A 22,785-nucleotide genomic window follows, 5' to 3' on the forward strand; every position below is an offset into this window, starting at 1 on the left:
ATATGTGTCCGTGTGGAAACAATACCATAGTAAACCCATACTGTAGTTCCATGAGTGAATTATGTAATTTAGATAATTAGTGATCACTACAACCCATAATATATTGTGGAAAAATAGTATAATGGGGGACCTTTAATACTCAAGCAAATTACAAGTACCTCAATAAAACTCAAGTACAGTACTCGAGTAAATGTACTTAGTTACATTTACATTAGACCCCTGGGCCCTGGTAGTGTTTTAGCAGGATTTATCTTGCTCCCAGCATCCCCCCCCTCCCCTTCTCTCCTCCTACTTCTCCCTCTCCCTCCCCGCTGCTGCATTGATGCTGTTACCTCCCTCCGTGGTGATGTCACCGGCTCAGTGGAGCTCCAGCATCCTTACACAGGCAGCCAGACAATAGGGTCATTTTGACCGTTTTGGAGTGTGAAGAAGCGGCCGAACATCCAATCAACCGACCGGTCACCTTCCGTACCATTCTGGGTCCCGCACTGACACTGCAGCGCCTCGTTGGCCGGTACAAGACACCGTCAGTCGTAACCTCAGCGCCTCGGTGTTCATGGGGAGGAGAGGCTGCTAGCGGGAGGCAGAGCTGGAGGACACCGGCGGAGGTGGAAGTAGCCTCGGAGCTAAACAAGACAAACAACCCCTGATAAACAGTCTCTACACGGGAGACAAACGTTTCTGGCACTGCGTAGGTAGGTTACCTTTTTTGCATGTTTCCATTGTCCCGCCGGTCATGTAATTTTAACGAGACAGTCTCTATTTACTACTTGGTGTTAAATCTCCTGGGAAGAGATGAGCATAGGGTGCGGCCATTGAGGAGGCTGTCAGTGTCGGATAAGATAAGACAGGAGGAGGACTGTCACACAGAACATTATATTATTTTATAGTGTTGTACTGTTTGGTAATATATATATTATTTCTGTGAGCAGGATTACTGGAAAATATGCTCTGTCATTGGGCGAAAGGTAAAGACGTGTTGTTCCTCCAGCTATTATTGAGAAGATGCTAGCCTATATCGTAAACTCTGAAGGTGACGCAATATATATATTTTTAGGAAAAGTCATGACAGCAGTGAAGTGTCAGTTTGAGCCCAACCTAAAAGCCTATGGGCCCTAAACTAGCGTTAACCTGCTGTCATGCCAAAAAGCTACCAGATAAATCTTTATTTTTCTTGGGGTGACAAGGTCAAATTGTTTGTCGTTATGTTTGAACACAAACCAATGTGGCATGAAACATTAGATATATTACATTTGCCTTTGTCGCCGGGAAGATGGTGTCCGCCCAGTTGAGCTGCATCATCAGTTGATGGTCTGAGCACCACTGTGAGATTATGATGAACATGGATGTTGATGGACCTAACAGATTATAATGTTATGATTTATGAATTTGCATTATTGTGTTTTTTACCAAATATATTATGTTGCAGTGGTTGAGCACATATACAAATTAACCATCTATACGTTTTATCTTCATTCTCTCATTTCATATGTAAAAAGTTTTCTGAATTATATACAGATCTTTTATATTTTATCTGTCTATTTGGATTATTAATCTTAATTTGACCTCAGAACGAAATAGCGTCAGATACTGTTTTTCCCATTGTTACAATCTGCGTACATCTCCCAAATTAAACAGTTTGGGGCCAGGAGAAAAGGGTGTAACAGGAAGCAGGGTGACACAGCAGATTTACAATTATGATGACGGACACATGAGTCACAAAGCATGTACTAACCAGGTACGAACAGACTTTGAATATTTGTGCGACAACTATCAATATCCTAAATCTTGGGCATATTTAAGTGAAAGAAATACATTTTGTCTTATTGATGTGCTATACGTTATGTTACATTTTAACCATTTGCACCTGAGGCATGCAGTGAAAGCTAATTGTATCATATTGCTCCTTCTTACATTTTATTGATGAAAACATTAAACGATTGTAATCTCATCGCTACAGATGATGAGTCATGCTCAGCCTCAATAGACTGATGTGACACCACCCTCTGAAATCACACAGTGATTTAATGTTCCTTTTTAGTCTTTAACCCTAACCCTAACCCTAACCCTAACCCGGTTGTTAATGAAACCTAACTGCTGCAAAGAGCCTGGATCTGTGACTGGTTTCAGTGCCATTGTCATCCAGAGAAGTAGCCTGACATTTAGCTGCTGCTGCACTTCTTTTGTTACTGCAAGCTTTATTAGCCATCTCCCTCGGCTGTAGCTGACCATGCATGGTCTTTTCATGTTACAGCCACACAGCCCTGCTCTCTCTTTTGTGCTCCTCACGTCAACCCGGTATAAACCGGAATAAGGTGTAATGTTCTACTCTTAAAACTTTAACACTAATGTAAAAAAAGTCCTCCGTTTTTTCGTAACAAAATAGAACACATGTCTTGGTGGCATAAGACTGTTGCAGCATGTCATGTATACACGGGATAAGGGCCAGAAATAAGGGGAAACAATGAGAGGAGGAATATTTTTGTAATTTCTTAAATCTTCGCATACTGAGAAAAAGGCACAAAGTTATAACCCATGGGAAATGTTTTTATTGTTTATGAATAAGTGTCATGCATACAATTATGTATGTTTATTAATTATACTTGTAATATAATAATCAAACTGGTGACAGTAAATCAATACTACCGTTAGCTGACATACTGAAAGTATATCTTAACTAATCATTAACCAATAATCACTCAACATTTTGACTTGATTTTCAAAGTGACATTTTTTATTTTTTTATTTCTCTTATGTCTCGCCCCAATCCTCTTCCTACATTTGCATATGATACACACAGATACAACTGTGTAATTGTATATTTTAATATTTACGATCTGCTTTTTTTACAGACCTGCAGGCCTGACACCTGGGCACTAGAGAAGGCACCTTAAGGTGCTAGACAGAAAGCAGCATGGCAGGGGCCTCTGTGAAGGTGGCGGTGCGTGTCCGCCCCTTCAATTCAAGGGAGATCGGAAAAGATAGCAAATGCATCATTCAGATGACTGGAAACACCACCAGTAAGTATTTCTCTTATATGTACCCGTTTCATTTGTGTAATGTCTTTAATTAAGGGTTAAACATAGATTGTAAGAACAGTTGCTTCACACTGCATCCGAAGGGAAGTGGTTTGCAGACGGCACCAAGCTGTAACCTTCTCCAACAGAAGGCCCTTTCGGACAGTCTGGATGCAACAACTATAGGATTAATCGATTATTCTATGGACAGAAAAAGTAATTGGCATTTTTTAATAATTGATTAATTCTTAAACTACTTCGTTATAACAAATGTGCATGAAATGCTTGCTTTTGGGAATGTATGCTTTTCTCTGTTTGATATCATACAAATATTTCAGTTTTGGACAAAATAACATTTCTGACATTGTATATACCAAACCATTAATTCAGTAAATATTTGGCCGATGTTTGTTGCAGTCTTAATTTGAATGTATCTATTGAGAAATGTCATCCTGTTGAGATTTTATGCAAGATTGACAACTTTGTAATTACTCACAGTAATCAAAATGAAATCCCTTTCACAGTAAATCTCTTGAACGTCATGCTGTAGGTGACATAATCCCGTGCATTGCTGACCTGATATTTATTTAGGGCAAGGTCTGTTCTTTGTGGCCAGATTAAGCAAGATAAAAAAAGCTCCTTATTCAACACTTTCAACATCTTTCATAAATTAATGGAGATATTCAGTTAGCAGATAATAAAATAAAATAACCCATATCATCACTTGTGTACTTGCATAGCTACAGTATACTCTCCTGCAGCCTCCATTTGTTTTTGTGGTCATATGTTGTATGTTTTTAAGTAAAGTTGAGAGCAGCCCACACTCCTTGGGTTATTCAGTGCAGAGTGAGGACTCTGGTTGAGAGGAGACTGGAAGGATACTCGATATGGAGTCTGCTTAGGAAGGTAAAGCCGTTTGTCAATAATGGATGAGGCTTCCTGAAATATTTACCGTTTGGCCTAATTTAGCCGTCTCTCCCCTCCTTCCTCATGTCATGGGTGACTGGACATCCAGCTGGGGAGCTTTTTTGGGCCGACTATTTTAACTGTATGATGTATTGCTTTTTGTGATGTAGCTCCCTTTTAGACTGAATACTTTCAATCTCCAATTAATGGTTCCGATTCATGCACAGTCCCTCCAGGATTTCAGTGGAAATCAGATGATGAGTATTTTGCTGCCAGCTTGTTTCCTTCAGCTGTGTGAATTGAGATCGCTGTAATCCAGAGCGACTGTGTTTACAGTGAGGATACCAAAGAAATGTCTTTGGAGATGTCCCGTTAGATTCTTTCTGCAATTAGAATTTCTGTTATCACACAAAGTTGGTTTGTTATTTTCAATTAAGCAAGTCATTGAAGTACATGCAACTTAAAAAAAGGCTTGAACTTCAGGTATTGCCACTGTCATGCTAGCATGATGTTTGGTGTTTCATCACTATCCTATTCTTAAATAGTGTTTGTTGGGAGAACCCCTGGACCCAACACAATGCTGTACTGCTTATTCTACTGTATACACAGTCAGTGAGCTCGTCAAAGCACAGCAGGACATGTAAAACATTTTGGCAACAATTCAAAGTTGACTGCAAAGAAAATACTTGGTACTTGGCTGCTTCTGGCACTTTTTAGAAAAGTAGGTTTTTCTGATCTAATTACAGTCAAATGGTTAGAATAACACATATATGTGTAAACCTCTTCTCAGCACTGCACCCAAGTCCATCCTGGAGCTTGTTGACTATTCCCCACATTATAAAACACTGAGATGGTACATTGATACATTGCAGTGAGTTTCAGGGTAAATGAACATGACACATTTTGAATAACTAAAGAGAAACCCCCAAATAGATCCCTTTATAGACAACATTAGGTTGGTATGAACAGATGTTATTAGGCCAGGCCACACTTCTGTTTAAATAGTCTCAATACAAAAAATGGGTTTACTAATATGTGAACAGTACCAGAGAACTTGTTGGTCCGACCCACCAGGAGCACAAAGCTGCTCTCAGTGAGCTGCAGGTCTTTCAGCAGATTCTCTTCCAAACTGAGTCAAAGGCTCTGGATGTGGGCTGGAGGCTGTGAACAGACTGATGTTGTGAAAGAGCCCATTGGATGCAGTGTCTGGAGGGGGTACAGAGGCAGGGTATAAATGCCTCCTTGTCTTTTAGTACTCTGTGCCGAGGAAATATAGAAGAAGAAGGAGTGTTTTTTTCTGTGGGCGTCTCACTCTCTGCTTTGTGCTCTCTGTCACTTAAGAGTGGGTCAATACCCCGGTTCCCACAAAGCAGAGAATGGCAGTAATCTGGTTGTGTGAGAGATCTCCCCTCCCACGCTGGCTTAATTAAGATGCAGGGACAGACCTGCAGAAAAGGAGGCCTCTCTTCAAAGGGCTTTTGATTGCATATAGTATACTCTGTGGATAGATTTAGATTTATATCAGGAAAAACAACTTGTATAAAATATTATTCATGGCCTGACTATCTTTCTCTTCATAAACATCTCATTTATTTTGGGAACATTTAGTAGATTCATACTTTTTCTTTGAACTTCTATGCAAATGAGCATATTGTATACTACTCCACAATGATCATTTTGGCATAGACAATGTCGTCTTAAAGACTTTGGCTTTATGAACCTGGATAAAAGGCCAGCATGAATCAGCAGAGCACACACAGCCAGTGCTGCTGAATATAGCCTCTCCGTGGCTCTGCTCCAGCCTCTGTCAGTGGGTTCACATCCCCTCTGCCAGACCTGCTGACACAGCCACATTTCCTCCTATTGACCGGGGCAGGTCAGCCGTAAGAGTCTGAGCAGCATCACACTCACACTCATGAAGACAACATGCCATTCCAGGATGCTGAAAATATGATGTATAACAGCTCAAATGAAACTGGAGCAGATCATCACCAATTGAATAGGAACAAGGATTTGGTCGTCACTGACTGTTATAGAGACGAGCATAAGTGTGCTTTAGTCAAATACTACTAAACTTGTATTATTGCATTTTTTGAGGGAAACTGAGGTCTCACATTTGGATTGCCAGTGACTGCTCCTTCGTAATTATTGTGCACATGACCTTAAAGAACCTGAAGTGAATCGAGTGTCTTCATAGCAGTATATCGCACCTGCTGAAAATAGAAGGCAGACACTTTGCAATACATACAGTACATTCAAATATATACAGTATATTTATTTTTTCAAATTCCCATACAATAAAAAAAAGAATGCACTAATGTTGTATTAACATATGGAAAACACTTGCGATCCTCAAATAATTAGAAGCTATTTTTTAGGCAAATATCAGGTACCAGATTTAAAGATCTTAATATGTGCTCATGTTATTGTTTCCATGTATCTTATTGCAATGAATAATTCAAGTGTTTTTGCACTACTTGTTGGACAAATCAAGACATATTACCATGTCAACAAGGAATTTGAAAGATTCAGATGTTCTGTCTTTCAGATAGTTAATGTTCAAACATTCCAATACATATTTGGCATATTATTTGAGAAAGAAAATAACAGTTAATGGCAGCCCCACTAACATCCAACTATCGGCTGGCAATAAGCAAAACTACAGACTGCATGATACTATGTTAGTGCACCAGTGTCAAGTCTGTGGTGTCTGTTTGCAGTCATTCAAGCTAAGTGGCTGAAGCATTCCGGGTATTAATATCACATTTTGGGTAGCAGGCTCATAACATCTGAAGAATGTGCATAACTTTGTTTTGACTCATTGTTCCCCTTATGAGAAGTGGTGATTTGTGCTGTAAAGACTATAACCCTAACTCTGAAGATGAACATCAGTGGTCTGCTTTACATGACATATTGGATTCCTGTGTTGTGAGCACACCTTTGGAAGGGTTGATTTTGAATCCCGTCTAATTACATGACTTCTAGACCTGGCGTTATCAATCAAATCAACATTTCCATTGTTTCAAAAGAGAAGACAGGTAGTGTGGAGGAGTGAGATGAAGATGGGAGACGTGCTGTGTGCTCAAAGTGGCCTCAGGTGGGGATTACTGTGACACGCAGGCTGTGACCGCTTAGAACGCCAGCAAGGCCGCTCAGTGCAATTAGAAAAGGAAGCTCTTTCCCACGTCTCACCGTAACACTCATACATTCTGCCCAGATCTGCCACTCTAAAGTCATTACCTCCTCTGAGAGCGAGGCGCTTCGCTTTCCGGTGCTGGAGGTAAGGGAGGGGGCTCGTGTTGTATGAATCATACCGCAGTCAGAGACGAGTAAGCAAGGAAGGGACGTCTTACTGCATCTGGGTAAGAGTCAGATCTTGAATGTTTGGTTAGGTCATCTGTCCATTTTCCTTTTTTCAATTGGGTTTATTTGACATTTGTATTCTCTTATAGAAGCCAGATTCAATAGAACGAGGTCAGCGTTATTTACCAAGAAACCCAATCTATGTATTTGCTGTCTTCACCACGTGGCAGCTTGAGACCTTGAAGGACCTTCATTCATTCATCCAGCTGTGTTAGATACATCCAGTTTATACAGTATGCACACCTATAGAGGCTTTTTACAGTGTGTCTTAAAACACCAGGTTTCCATCAATAATGGAAGTGTGTTAATCTGCATATCAGAGATGTAGTATTAAAACAAAAGTAATCGATTGTGAGCGGTCTGGCTTTGTAATTGGAACAGGTATCAAGGGGGAACATCAACACGGAGGGATTAATAACCATTGCTTGTTAAATGTTTGCTGTTCTGTCATTTCCAAGACATTATTAAGGTCCAACTGGATTTTGTGGTGATGTCTGATGTCACAACACATTACTGTAAAAGACCATTTGCGGCAGGAGACAGTGCACAGTAGGGGAAAGGAGCAGAATGGAAAACATTTGTAGCTACTTGATTCGGTGGCTGTGGTTAGCATCACACGTCATGTATTTAATAACAATTCTAAGTGTGGAATTGAGATCATTATGGAAGAAGTAACAGTGTGTAAGCTGTAGTACGTCTGTGTTCAGATTTGGCCGTGTGCCAGGCTACCTGCTCACATCATGAGGCCTCATCTTTCTGTCATAGGCCTGAAACCGGAAACCTGGGTCGGTCTCACTGGCCTATATTTCATAGTTGCAAACACAGTGGATGTGTAGAAAGGAAATAACAGTGTGTACAGTAACTTGAGAGCCTGTGCATTAGCAGAGAACATGGTGTCTGGAGCTCTGGGAGCAGGAGGAGCATCTGAGAGCTGGCAGCACCAGACCACAGTGACATATTCTTCCTGTGTGGGCACAATACCATCTGCTGCAATATTCATATACAGAACTTGATTTCATTACTTGAGTTTGATAGTTACCTTTAGAAATAACTGCCTATTTTTGATCACGTATTTTGTCTTTAAGTAAATAATGTAAACTACAATTGTCTTTAAATGATTTGAGGCCCACACAGTGGGCTCATTACACAGGCTGTATTTGTTTTTAAAAGCATTTTTCTACTGAACCGTCATTGTTTTTGCAGATTGTCTTTATGAATATAATTCAATTATCATTTATTGTCATTCTGCGACACAGGATTGCACAATCAACTCTAGTTGTAGTCATTCACACTACACCAGAACAATGTGTCGTAAGAAAACTGATCAAAATCTGCAGTGAGTTCATGTAAAGCTTTTTTTGAATTTGCCAAGTTGTCAGAACAAACCTATTATTCCAGAATGTAACCCTGGGCACGTGAGTGAAGCTTAAAGTGAATGAGCAGATTACAGAGCAGACATATCTAATATAGACATGTGATCACAGTGACATTGTCTAGGCCTATAGGGGATGTACATATACCAGGAAAGAATATAAGAGCATCAGATTCTCTGTGATAAAAGAAAAAAAGGACTCACCATCATTTATCAATGATACAAATACCCATAATAATTATGGTGATTTCAAGTGAATAATGTATTATATATTTGTTTCTGTTTGAGTGTAACATTGAGGGTCTATTGGCTGATTCGTCTCATTTAGATTGGTGATGATCAGACACCTGTGCCTTACATAGACTGATTATACCAGCACCTCTCTGACAGTCTATCCTACATGGATTTCATATGATTCACTGAAGTCCAACACTTCTGGAGGCTCACAGAGGAACGCTGTGTCTGATGAACTGCAGCTCAGAGCGGAGGATGGTTTCTCACTGAAACTGTTGAAAGACCAACTGAGCCTGACACGCTGAGTCTGGGCGGGCCTGAAATGGCCCCAGGTAGAGAGGGCACCTGGCAGCAGCATGGCCCCTAATCCAGCACCGCCATCAGGCCTACTTTAACATTTTAAAGAAGGAAGAAAGGATAGCCGTTCATGTTTTGGTTTGAAATGAGTATACAGCATTTTGGATCAAATACTCACATACATTCACAAGTATTTTGTAGATTCTATTTGATATTGATGTATTAAATATTTATTGTATTAACTGTAATATTAACATATTTTTTTGATACAAATTGAGAATCTATGGTATTTTGTTTGCAAAAATATGCAATCATGAGCTCATGCTGATATACCAGGATCTATTTCAGTCCCTGCTAGCACCTACAGAGGGGGACAATGTGTTTCTCAGTTTCTAGTCCCAAAACTGCAGTTTGACCCCAAACAGTAAGTGACTGTTGGTTCAGAAAGAGGAGGCGCCCAGGGCTTTTCCCGTTCTGCTAACACAACAGATTCAGTTTCACATGTAACTTGCGTTCCTTGTCCTGTCTTTCAGCCATCGTCAACCCCAAGCAGGCCAAAGACAACAAGAGCTTCAACTTTGATTACTCCTACTGGTCCCATACCTCGGTAACTTTTCCTGCACCCCCACTGCGCAGAGACACTCTGACAAAGATACATTTGCATCTCAATGAATCACCATATGTCAGGTCTGTCAGGTTTATGAGAAAGTTAAAGATGTAAGTGGCTGACTATTGATCCCTCTCCACAGCCAGAGGACATCAATTATGCCTCCCAGGTGCAAGTGTACAAAGACATCGGAGAGGAAATGTTGCTGCACGCGTTCGAGGGATACAACGTCTGCATCTTTGCTTACGGGCAGACAGGCTCTGGCAAGTCCTACACCATGATGGGGAAGCAGGACGTCAAGGACCAACAAGGAATCATTCCCCTGGTACACTCCCTGGGATTACTTTAGACGTCCTGATTTGAAATGTCTCAGCATTGTGGTAATACTTGTCTTTTCTTCTTCTTCCAGCTGTGTGAAGATCTTTTCACTAAGTTCAATGACAATGGAGACAACAGCAAGTCATATTCTGTGGAGGTAAGCGTTGGACTAATGCTAATACACTAAAGCAGATACAGGTATACTGTCTGTGCTGTAACACATGTTTAATCAAATATTATGAATCTGAACAGGTAAGCTACATGGAAATCTACTGTGAACGTGTGCGGGACTTACTGAACCCCAAGAACAAAGGAAACCTGCGAGTGCGAGAACATCCTCTGATGGGGCCCTATGTGGAGGATCTGTCCAAGCTGGCTGTCACCTCCTACAACGACATCCAGGACCTCATGGACTCTGGCAACAAGGCCAGGTGACCCAGCTGTGTTTTCATTCAGTCCCTTCACTCGCTGTGTTTCTACCTGTAGTGCTATTTGTTATTCTTCATGTTTTGCTGTGATTTGCTGAGTGTTGGAGATAGTTTTGCCTTCTCTCCAATATAATGGAACCAGATGGCACTCGTGATTTCTGGATAGAAACGTTGCTGTTGAGTTTTTCTAAAAAAAATATTTTAGACACAGAATATCTCTAAAACAACCCACTTGATGACTAGCAGTACAGGTCAGATGAAACATATGTATAAGTCCTACATCCAACATCGCAAATAACAAAGACATTTTGGCTGAGAGGAGAGGACATATAAATCTGTTTATAATGTATGCAATGTTTGAGCTGACTATTCGACATATCTGTCCTTTCAATTGTGTGTCTTTGGTTTATCAGACGTACAATAGCTAATAAGTAGCAGGACTTGTAATTTGCTCTGTCATTGTAAGAGTCACATTCTCTTTCTGCACAAATGTGGAGCGAACAAATGCTTGCTGCACAAACTGATGAAATGTCTTCACTGTGTGTGCAGGACTGTGGCTGCCACCAACATGAATGAGACAAGCAGCCGCTCTCATGCCGTCTTTAACATCATATTCACTCAGAAACGCTTCGATGCTGAGACTGATAACACCACTGAGAAGGTACACCTTTATCACACCCTCACAGGATGTATTTAACATTCAGCTGCTGCCTCTGCTTATCTATGAGCTGATTGATGACTCTGATTTAAATCTTGTCGTAAATTGGAAATCAATAATCGCATGAAGGTCATACTGTAGACGATAAGGTAACAGATGTTTTTTTAATGAGAGCCGTCTCTGGATAAAGATGAATAGCTGTAGCTTTTTTGTTGTCAGCTAATGCGTTGGAGTTTATTTATTGGAGTCTTTTTATTGCATGCTCTGTTGCAGGTCAGCAAAATCAGTCTGGTGGATTTGGCTGGCAGTGAGAGGGCAGACTCTACTGGAGCCAAAGGGACCAGGCTTAAGGTGACATGTTTGAATGAAATGCATTTTGGATGTATAAATACAGAAACACACATTACTACATTTCCTTGCCTATGGGAAACAGATCACTATGACTACATCCATATTGAAGAAAATGCTATACTCTGCTTCTTGCTTTATCACAGGAAGGAGCAAATATCAATAAATCTCTCACTACACTGGGGAAAGTCATCTCTGCTTTGGCAGAAGTGGTATGTATTATATCTGAGCATTCTTTATAATATAAATATAAAGCTGTTTTTTGATCAATGATTTCATTGGACTGTCTGCTTCCTTTAGGACTCTGGGTCAAACAAAGTAAGTTATTATATTTTTCTATTTCAAGTATTTAGTAATAGTAATGAATGCATTGTTTTTCTTAACCAAAATGAAGCCCTGAGAAGAATGTAAGAACAATATATCCCGTGATTAAATGTATAGGTCTAATAAAAAAAATCTCTTTTGTGTTTAGGACTTAGGAAAAAGGGAGAATAAGGTTTTAAAATGTTTTAATCTTATTTAGTGGGGCGATTTCAAGCTCTTGTGGCAAATATAAGTATTACAACAACAAACACAACAGTATCCTGGAAAAGGAGAACATTTTCAGCTCAGACTTAAATAGATCTCTATATGTTCCTCTCTTGCCTCTCAGGGCTTTGATATACATACCAATACATATATTGATTTTTACTTTGCGTTTTAATTGAATAAACAGAACAAAAAGAAGAAGAAAGTGGAACACCACATCCCCTACAGAGATTCAGTTTTGACCTGGCTACTGAGAGAAAATTTGGGTATGAACACATCATTTATTTGCTTTTAATGATATTATTTCTAAACTGAGACTAAAGTGTGAATCTTCACTGTGTCAGGGGGGAATTCTCGTACTGCCATGGTTGCTGCCCTGAGTCCGGCTGACATCAATTATGACGAGACCCTCAGCACACTCAGGTAGAGAACATTTGTCTGCGTCTGTCTCCCTTCCACACAGCGGCTGAATGTGGCTCTAAAGGACACTTATGCCAGTGAGACAAAGTGTTGCGTAACACGTTTCCATGCATCAGTGTCTCACATCAAACACCCTTCACGGGTAGGAGCTGCAGGACCTGTGGATGTGTGATATAGTATGGATTTGAATTTGTTATAGGGTATAATATTATACTATATACGTCTAATCTATTTTTAGTTTAGTTTTAGTTTTGACTTTTTAGTTAAATGTTAGTTTATTGTTTTTGCTATTGGTTTCATTTTCATACATCATACTTTAGTCAGAACTATGTGGCTAAATATACCAAAACAATAACAATACATAAAGAACAGTGAAGGCATGATTTTCAAATATTTTCCTTTGGGAATCAACTTGAGTCCTTTTTCACCGACACACTCAGAAGAAAACGACTGCAGTAAATGAACATTAGACCTGAGCTGAATCTCTCGGTGAAATGGTATTTGTTCTAAAAAATGATGTAAATGATTGTCTGGTATATAATTCTACAAGACGTGTAAAATAATAGAGAATCATCACAGAGGGAATCGCAGCATAGCGCCATCTCCTGGAATGTCAGGCCACTTTAATTGCTGTGGTTTGTCACTTGAGTTGATGGAATTTCACTCTGTCTACTTTTTTCGGTAGTGTTATTTTATTATAGCTAAAGAACGAACCAGGCATTACTGTTTTAGTTTAGTTTTAAATGTTTAGGTTTAGTTTTAATATTTTCGTTTCTTTTTTAGCTTTTGTTTCAGTTGACGATAATAGCTCTGGTGTGTGTGTGTGTTTGTGTTACTTACGTTTTGTCCATCACCTGTGTCACATGCTCAATGGCCCCTCCCTTATTTCCGCAGGTATGCAGACCGAGCCAAACAGATTCGCTGCAACGCTGTGATCAACGAGGACCCCAACAACCGGCTGGTGCGCGAGCTGAAGGAGGAGGTGTTTCGTCTGAAAGACCTCCTCTGCTCCCAGGGCCTGGGGGACATCATCGACTGTAAGAGACATCATTTATTAATTGATATGATCATTAGTGCTATCTCTAGATTTACCTTTTAAATCCTTTTGTTAAGATGCAAACTGTTTTCAATGATACTCTGTGATTCTTTTCACCAAGCAAATGAAGAGCCAGTGCAGAACAAACACTGTAAAGACATGAATGGAGATGGACACATGCTGATGCTCTATAGACTGCATTGAGACCAGAATGGGCAAAATGCAGTTAACGCCCATGTTGTGGCAAAAACAGGCAGGACAGGAAATAGTATGGGCAGGGTTACAGGCTGAATCTTTAATCCCAGGGGTCTATAGGCGCTTTCACACCGGGGTAATTTCCCCCGTACTTCTCCCGTTTAGTTCCGATAGTTCCTGGGATTTTGCATTCACACCAAAAAGAGAACTTAGTTCATGAGAACCTTTACCCCCTTTTTAGTGCCTGATAGAGAGGTGGCACTTTCCCGGGGAGAAAAAAGTTCCAATTTCTGATTGGCTGGGCGAATTGCAAACCACGCCCCGTAAAACTCGGAAAGGTTTTTTGAAGCCGCCATTGTATTTGCTGGCATTAGCATTATTAGCATTAGCATTAGCCCCGCGCACCAACGGAGAGAGAATAACAAAAAAAAACATTGGAGCGGTGGAATGATAAGGAGGTGTCGGCGTTCTGGCGATTTACTCTGAAGCCAGTCCCCAACTCCGGGGACTTCCGGCCGGGGACTTCGGGTGGCAGTATACGCCGTGAAGTTGTTTGCGGCCTGCCAGTAAACCCAAAGCAGAAGCGTCAGCGGCTTCATTTGCGTAATCTTCCCTGAGGGAATTTATTCCGATGTGAACACGATCGACTCCATGGGATACTATGTGCTGAAGTGTGAGTGTTCTAGTCTGGTTTCAGCTGAGGTAGCATTAAGCCAAATTGTTGGAATACTAAATGATAGGCCACAAGGAGAACAGAAAACCTCTGTAATGAGTTCCCACTATATTCCATGTCATATTAAGTGAATACAGAGCTGGGGAACATCTTTCAGGTTTCCCATTGTGTTTTTTCTAGACGGGGGGAACATAGGAACCTGGGAGAATAGGGGTGACCTCGTTACAAGGGTGATTTTCTGGAGCTTGTACCTCAGGCTAGCTAGCGTTAGAATGTGTAAGAAGGTCTTTTGGAGGTGAGGAGTTTGAAATTGTGGGCATTAACACGGAGGGGCTAATGGTAAGATTAGGGTAAATGTATCTAGCTATTTTATTCAAACAGCACAAAAAGTATATTCACTTTGTCTTCTTCTTCATTGAATGACAGAGGTGTGAATTCTGGTCTACCTGTAAATGAAAGAGATAGAATGTTACATTCGAACACATCGAGTCAAAACGGTGTTTATGTTGCCGAGCAACTTAAAGAGAATATCAGAATCTATGAATATTCTTTAAGGTGTCACGCTGTCTGTTTTTCTCTTCCTCTTCTCTTCTCCCAGCGTACCGAGCGTCTGGTGCTGACATTGAGGGTTTGAAATGTGTGTTTCCTGCTTTGGTTTTCTGGCTATTGCTTTTGCTCTTCTGGCAGCTCAGCATCACCAGCGCTTAACGTGACCGCAAACATTAGAGTTTCTGTGTGATCTGCATCAGCACAACATCAATAATCAGTCACAATGTTCCTAGGCAAGTCGCATGGGAATACTAATGTCATATACATATACACAGCACAGTCCCGGTGTGAGGGGGATTCAAGCATATTTCATTTTTGGTTCTTACCTTGAATATGCCATGTCATGGGGCAGTATACATCTCTGTATTGCTTCGTTGCATTGGTAGTGGCATTAGTAGGACATATCTTAATTGTTCATGAAGTAACATCACAGAGCAAGATTATGGACAATGAGAAATGTTTAATCTCTATCTTTGATTTCCCTGATGTAGAAATCTCCCTGACTATCGCCTCCTGTTGGCATTTATAGATGCTGCTGCAGCATCAGTCACACAGATTATAATCACTTATCTCGCGAGGTCATTTTGCTGCCGTACATTTTTACTGTCTTCCTATAATACACAACTTTATTAACTGCACTGCAAAGGCGATATTATGTGATCCATTTTGGCAAGCAGCAGCCTGTCCAGATGGATGGCTGTGATACACTTTTCCAATGTATTGCTCTGTGTTGCCATAGTAGCAGCTGCAGGGTTTTTTTTTATTTTTTTTATCTGTCATATGCCTTCAAGGTGCCACAACAAAAAACACTGAACAGACAACAGGAAACATGATGCAAAGTGAGCTGTGTTGGTAGACTATCTTGATTAAATACAAATTAAACATAAATGTCCACTGAAGACTTAAGTTTCACTGCAATCAAAATAAGCTTACCATCATGTCTGAACCTCTGCCAGAGAAATGGATTTCTGCATCAATTGGTTTAACATTTTATAATTTGTGAGGCACATTCAGCATGACATGCATCTTGCTTCTTTTAGATAGTTATCTTCATTTAGAGTTCTGGCTTCCCAATGTTCTCTGCAGGAAATGAGACTGTCAGGGTACGGGAACATTAGGACTCAAATGCAGTTTAAAAAGGGAAGCGGGTTTCAAAACAAAAGCAAGCTTTATTTAAACAAAGCTGTTGGCATGATAAAACAAGACAAAAACCATGAATCATGAACAGGTAGCATGAGGTAAGTGACAAACATGGAGAGTGAGAAAAGACAACGAACCGACATGGAGCACAGGGGAAGACAAGACTAAATACACAGAAGGGTAATCACAGGACAAGACACAGCTGGGCAGGGGAGGCAGAAACACAGGGGCAACTGGTGAACACAATGAGACAATCAGACAGGAGGGCAAACACAGGAAGGAAGACAAGACACAGGGAGAACAGAATTTCAACAGATAAAACTAAAATCGTGACAGAGACCCTATAACAAATGAGTCATTCTGTCTGTGCACAAAGGGCTTCCCAGCTAATATATTTTATATTCCACGACTCATTTTATTTGAGCTTGATTGGGTTGGAGCAATTGAATTCCTTAAAAGAAGATGTTATTTTTTTCGAAGTACAAATAAGCAATGTTTATTCAGGTAATAGCATTTTTTTCATTTAAATATTTCCTGCTAGATGGTTTTATGTAATAGCTGCTTTTTCTTTGGTCTTGGCTGGACGGTCTCCTTGTTGCATCTCTTATCGCCCCCCCCCCCTGCGTGTGGCTTTCTGCTGCTGCTGCCCTCGCTTGCACACTAGCAATTGAATGTTCTCTCTGTGGGTTAGACTTGTTTCAAGCCACATACCTTCCTATCTCTCCTTCTCTTCTCTTCCTTTTATGTTTGCATTTCTCTATTACTTTACTCCAATACTATTGATTACCCCAACCCCACTTCCTGTGCACACCCCGCCAGACCTATCCGATCACACAAACAATAACTGTAATGGCCAAGCTGTGAATCAAAGGGATGATTTCTCCACAGTGACCAATGTCATGACGGGGATGAGTCCCTCTCCGTCTCTCTCAGTCCTGTCCAGCCGGGCCGGATCCATTGCCAGTCTGCACGACCGCATCATGTTCAGCCCGGGCAGCGAGGAGGCCATCGAGAGGCTGAAGGTGAGCGTGGATAATACACTGTGCTGTTTATTAACTCCGCGTTTACACAGTGTGACTGTACTGCAGGTAGCAGCCACACATGGTCAGATCATATCAAGATACATCTCAAGTCAAGTTAAGAGTATTTTGGGAAGCTTTTTTAAAATATAAATGTTTTATTTGAAAAAGGCAATATTGTTGAGAAAGCTTTTCCATATTTAAAAAACGTTTCTAGTTTATTTTATTATACATGTATATTTGCATATGCCCAGAAGGACATATTAAGAAATGCAGTTTGTTTGGGCCGTAACTCACACTTTCAGCGTAGGTTTTACTGGATTTTTCCACATTGTAGCACAGATTCAAAGTTTCCAAGGTCAGGGAGATTTGAGACTCGAATATTGTGCTTGATGATTTGTGAATGCCACTCCAATATTTTTGGGGGACTATTATACCTGTAGTGAATTGATAGTAGAGGGATGGCATTATGTGAGGGAGAAGTATACTCACAGTGGCTCACTGTCATTTTTATGAAACACTACTCAAACATGAAATAATTTTATTTTAAGATGAGTATTAGTTCTAGCAGGGCCCTGCACTGAATGTGGGATGGCCTAATAATAAACTATATGGTGCCCACATCTATCCTGACCCTGGCTCATTAATGATCTTTAAAGTTTATCGACAAACAATGGAGCTTCAAAGCATTTCATGATTTCATGGGATTTGTTTTCAAAAAAAGACAAATAGAACACTAGAGCTGTTATTGAAAATACTTGCTTTAATTACCACTGTTTTAAAATGTCAGGAAACAGAGAAAATTATTGCTGAACTCAATGAGACTTGGGAGGAGAAACTTCGCCGAACGGAGGCCATCAGAATGGAAAGGTGAGATAAACAACATGTGGCCTTTTTTTTAACTCCTTGGCCTCAGGTTTTAGCTACTTATGAAGTATTAACAATATACTGTAGCATACTGTATGTTGATAAATGAGGTATCTTGACCTCTTTGTATAATGAGTCTGATGTTCATCCACAGAGAGGCCTTGCTGGCAGAAATGGGTGTAGCAATGCGAGAAGACGGAGGGACAGTGGGTGTGTTTTCTCCTAAGAAGGTAAACAGATATGAGACCTCTGTAAAGCCCTTGATTACCATTGAAACGATTGACTGAAATGCTTGTTTATTTACCCCAAAGCCATCGGATAACCCTAGTAGGCCCCAGCCTGTGTTTATCGACACAGTCGGGCTGTTTTCCCCCAACGAGGTTTGTAGCTGTGAAGTGTTTAAAGCTGCCTCCTTCTCTGAGTGCTCTCTCACTTCAACAGAAGCATCTCCCATGCAGATCAGTCGAGGGTTTCTCTTTTTCATTAAGTGTTATCTGAAATCTTCTTCATTACTTACTGCAAACACTCCCTCACTGCGCTCAAGACAGCAATGGGTGTAAACACAGGGACAAGATAATGCTAGTGTCCCCATTTCAGTGATTTATGGCTGTTTGCCTGCAGCTCCACAGCAGCAGACTGAAACACTCCTGCTGTGGAGCTGTGCATGCTTTAACTAGCTCTGATTGTTTGATGTTTGTTACTGGGAAAGATTGCCTTTCAGCTCTCTGATGTGCTTTTTATGCACATGTTATATTGTACATAACATATGGGTAATGAATAATCTATGTAAATGATATGAGTTAATTATCCTTTATTCCTCAACAGACGCCTCATCTGGTGAATCTAAACGAGGATCCTCTGATGTCTGAGTGCCTGCTGTACTACATTAAAGACGGGATCACCAGGTTGGTTACTGATGGACGGATGCTCCTCCTTTGCTTACGTCCAGATGAAGTGCATTCTTCAACCTGGACTCTTTTTGGTATAGCTGTGAGCTGTGAAACGGGCTGCTTTGTAGTCCTATCGGGTATTCTGCCCCGTCAATGAATGTCCCCTTGAAGTGCTAGTTTAGTCACCGATGCCCAGATTGTTATTGAAGGTGTCTGATCTACAGTGAATTCTACCTTTCGCAAATCTGTTCTGTTTTTCATTTCGTCTTGCCAGGTCTTAGTTAACAGTGGAGACTTGATGGACAGATGGAGAGAGATGTACCTGGAAGAGTTTGTTATGTTAGAGTAAAGAGAGTGTTCATGTGTTAAATCAGAGCTAAATATTCAGCTGATTCGACCACGTTGATGAGGTTGTACTCTCCTAACCATATTGTTGTCAGACACAAAACAAGTATGGTCCAATTGACCTTTTAACGCATGTTCAGTACCTTATTGTTTTCTCTGACATCATGTCTCCCTTTTTGTTTTAGGGTAGGTCGTGTAGACGCCAACAGTCGTCAGGATATAGTCCTCAGCGGACATTTCATCAAGGATGAGCACTGCACCTTCACCAGTTCTACTGGTCCAATGGGAGAGAGTGAGCCATTTTATATTACCTTCACGGTCTGTGTACAGCAGAGTTTAATTTTGACGGAAAGGAAGTGAAGCCTCATATTGCCCTCTGTTCCTAACAGCAGTTGTCCTGGAGCCCTGTGAAGGAGCTGAGACTTATGTCAACGGAAAGAGAGTGGCAGAGCCCACTGTCCTTATATCAGGTCCGTAAGCCCTCTGTGAATGACATCTTTCCTTACACATGATGCTACGGAAGTCCTTAGAGAAGATGATAATTATCTCCTTTGTGATTGTGGACTAACAATACTCTGGTAAAAAAAGAATTTGGTAGACTAAACTCTAATCTGTTTCACAGGTTCAAAGCAAAACAGGAGAGAATATTTGTATCTTGCTTGTTTCCGCATGGTAACTAGTAGAAATATGTATGGGGCATATTCTACAGTATATGTACTTTTTGCATTTTTTATTTCCCAAAAGGAAATCGCATCATCCTGGGGAAGAGCCATGTGTTCCGGTTCAACCACCCTGAGCAGGCCAGGGCTGAGAGGGAGAGGACTCCGTGTGCAGAGACCCCTGCTGAGCCGATGGACTGGGCCTTCGCTCAGAGGGAGCTGCTGGACAAACAGGGCATCGACATGAAACAGGAAATGGAACAGAGGTACTTTGGGAGAAATACTGAGATATTTAATTGGATTTTTTAAGAGAGGCATTGGGCGTGGCATAAAAGTTCCTCACCACCATATTGTAGACAGGAACTGATAAGAAGGAAAGACATGGAGGAATATTACTGGTAGTTCAAACGTTGATTTTCAAACCTTTATTTAATCAGATTGGTCGCATTGAGATCATAGATCTCTTTTTCAAGGGAGACCTGCATACATGCCAAATGAAAGAAGCCTTCAGTACAGTGCACTCCAGATACTTACCAGCAGTGGTGTGAAATCCAAAGTGGTGCATTACTTTTTAGAACCTGTTTTGTTCTCTGATGTTTGTGTGTTCAGGCTGCAGGAGCTGGAGGACCAGTACCGTAAAGAAAGAGAGGAAACAAACAACCTCCTGGAGCAGCAAAGACTGGTACAGTGATGAGCAGCTGTGTGTGCTGTTGAATTAAAGCCATAGGGAAGTGGATGTTTAATATTGCTTCATTTTGAGTATTTTTCTGGAAAATAAAAGAGAGAGAGCAAACATTGCTAAAACAAATAAAAAAACGATTGCCATTGTAGGTTATATGTTATGCTAACCCTAACCCTAACCCTAACCTTAACCCTAACCCCCAATAGATACAAGTATTAAATTAGCAAGAAGAAAATGTGGATATTACAATAAAAACAACACGTTGCATTCATTTTGTTCCAGCATGTTAGCATTTTTCAACGGACTTTGCTTTCTCCTTGTAACGATAATGACAATCAACCAGACTCCCTGACATCAGAGTTATTAAACTGTCTGTGTTCCTCAGTATCTTTTGTTGACGTTGGTCTTCATTAATGAATGCTCTAGGATTATGAGAGCAAGCTGGAGGCTCTTCAGAAGCAAGTGGACAGTTACTACCCAGAAACCCTTGAAGATGAGGAGGAGCCAGAAGAGGAAGGTAGTGCATTTTATTGGAGACACACACATATCGATGTTGGTAGTATGCAACTCTTTACCAAATGATGATGTTGTATCCTTTCTCTGCACAGTGCAATGGACAGAGAGGGAACTAGAGCTGGCTGTGTGGAGCTTCCGTAAGTGGCGCTGCTACCAGTTCACCTCTCTGAGGGACCTGCTGTGGGGGAACGCCATCTTCCTGAAGGAGGCCAACGCCATCAGTGTGGAGCTTAAGAAGAAGGTCCATAGTGCTATCTTCATTTCAACGTATATACCCATATTGATGTTATATTATATCCCTCTGACCAAAGCAATGTTTTTGTGCCTCTACAGGTCCAGTTCCAGTTTGTGCTGCTCACAGACACCCTTTACTCCCCCCTGCCTCCAGACCTGCTGCCCCCAGAGGAAGCTAAGGACATAGAGAAGAGACAGTTCCCACGCACCATTCTGGCCGTGGAGGTGCAGGATCAGAAAAATGGAGCCACTCACTACTGGACATTAGAAAAACTGAGGTACATCAACATGCACTGAAGTCTTTAGTCAACAATGTTTTAAAAGTATACTGATAAACCGTCAATTTATCAAAAGTATTAGGCCATGTTTACATGGCATGGACATTTTAGTAGAAAGATATTTTTGTGCTTAATGTAAAGATATATTTGTCTTAATTTTACGATCTACAAAAGAACCACACAACGACTTCAGATGCTATGTTACGAGCATGTCTACTGAACCTTTTCCCCTATTGTTCCGATTGAAATTGGAAGGTCAGAGGTTCTACCCCCCCATGCAGTCAACATGTGCAAGATTCTTAAACCCATAAGGCCTTAGTTTCTCCAAAGACATTTTCACAAATCTTAGTTTTATGGACCTAAAATTCTGTTTGCATGTGGACTGGGTCTTCCTCATTAATATCACAGTTTTCATGGGAAGAAAACTGCTTAATTTCAGCTTGATGACTATGTGTGTGTGTATATATATATATATATATATATATATATATATATATATATGGCAACTGTTGCTGCTTTTGCAGGCAAAGACTGAACCTGATGAGAGAAATGTACGATCGCGCTGCTGATGTACCCAACAACACCACTGAAGACGGTGAAAATGTGATGACCGGAGGAGACCCCTTTTATGACCGCTTCCCCTGGTTCCGTCTGGTTGGCAGGTAAATGCTGAACACCATTAGCCTACACAGGAAAAACTTCAAACTCATACAAAGGTCAACAACAGCGAGCAAACAGATGTTAGTCACTCCATCCAGGAAGATGGGAGGCTGTGGGCCAAGATTAGCACATGTTGTGAATGGGGTCAACTAATGGAGCATAATGACTGAGACATCAGCGTGAAGTAGTCATTATGGTGTCTTCGTTATAACATACTGATGGCTGTCATTTGCATTACTATCATCAAACCTATTTCTACTCAAGAAAGTTTCAAAAAAAAGTATCAATTGAGCATATTTAAATGTACAATATCCTCTCATACCTGAGAAGATTGAACTCACTGTCAATTTCAACGTGTACATCCTATGTGCTTTATTAATAACTACTCTTCTTTTCTGATAACCAGTGTATTTATCCTCAACATAGCTCACAGCTTCAAAGGACAGATACAGACACCCAATTGTAATGATTGGTACATGTCGTGCTGCCAGGCATGTCTTCATTAATGAGAAAATCAGCCGTGAAACATTGGAATGCAAGGTTTCA

At 40.7% G+C, this 22,785-nt stretch overlaps 1 protein-coding gene across 14 annotated transcripts in view; it reads left to right on the forward strand.

Annotated features, from left to right (window-relative positions):
* Window positions 1–332: 332 nt before the first annotated feature.
* The window catches only part of kif1aa (kinesin family member 1Aa), a 45,080-nt gene continuing 22,627 nt past the window's right edge, over window positions 333–22,785 (forward strand). For 7 of the 14 annotated variants that reach the window (XM_034235749.1, XM_034235754.1, XM_034235755.1 and 4 more), the window contains exons 1-25: window positions 333–695; window positions 2,853–3,020; window positions 9,723–9,796; window positions 9,939–10,121; window positions 10,206–10,271; window positions 10,367–10,545; window positions 11,092–11,203; window positions 11,474–11,551; window positions 11,695–11,760; window positions 11,849–11,866; window positions 12,264–12,342; window positions 12,421–12,499; window positions 13,391–13,533; window positions 16,978–17,111; window positions 17,899–17,978; window positions 18,130–18,205; window positions 18,801–18,880; window positions 19,396–19,502; window positions 19,600–19,680; window positions 19,955–20,135; window positions 20,479–20,551; window positions 20,978–21,068; window positions 21,160–21,308; window positions 21,401–21,579; window positions 22,104–22,241. In XM_034235749.1, the coding sequence (XP_034091640.1) occupies window positions 2,915–3,020; window positions 9,723–9,796; window positions 9,939–10,121; window positions 10,206–10,271; window positions 10,367–10,545; window positions 11,092–11,203; window positions 11,474–11,551; window positions 11,695–11,760; window positions 11,849–11,866; window positions 12,264–12,342; window positions 12,421–12,499; window positions 13,391–13,533; window positions 16,978–17,111; window positions 17,899–17,978; window positions 18,130–18,205; window positions 18,801–18,880; window positions 19,396–19,502; window positions 19,600–19,680; window positions 19,955–20,135; window positions 20,479–20,551; window positions 20,978–21,068; window positions 21,160–21,308; window positions 21,401–21,579; window positions 22,104–22,241 (2,552 nt within the window). In that variant the 5' untranslated portion in view covers window positions 333–695; window positions 2,853–2,914. Of the gene's footprint in view, window positions 696–2,852; window positions 3,021–9,722; window positions 9,797–9,938; window positions 10,122–10,205; window positions 10,272–10,366; window positions 10,546–11,091; window positions 11,204–11,473; window positions 11,552–11,694; window positions 11,761–11,848; window positions 11,867–12,263; window positions 12,343–12,420; window positions 12,500–13,390; window positions 13,534–14,998; window positions 15,038–16,977; window positions 17,112–17,898; window positions 17,979–18,129; window positions 18,206–18,800; window positions 18,881–19,395; window positions 19,503–19,599; window positions 19,681–19,954; window positions 20,136–20,478; window positions 20,552–20,977; window positions 21,069–21,159; window positions 21,309–21,400; window positions 21,580–22,103; window positions 22,242–22,785 lie in introns of all 14 variants that reach the window. The other 7 variants (XM_034235745.1, XM_034235747.1, XM_034235748.1 and 4 more) reach the window with 2 other exon arrangements.

Source organism: Gymnodraco acuticeps, unplaced genomic scaffold (genome assembly GCF_902827175.1).
Source record: "Gymnodraco acuticeps unplaced genomic scaffold, fGymAcu1.1, whole genome shotgun sequence".
NCBI classification, from domain to species: domain Eukaryota; kingdom Metazoa; phylum Chordata; class Actinopteri; order Perciformes; family Bathydraconidae; genus Gymnodraco; species Gymnodraco acuticeps.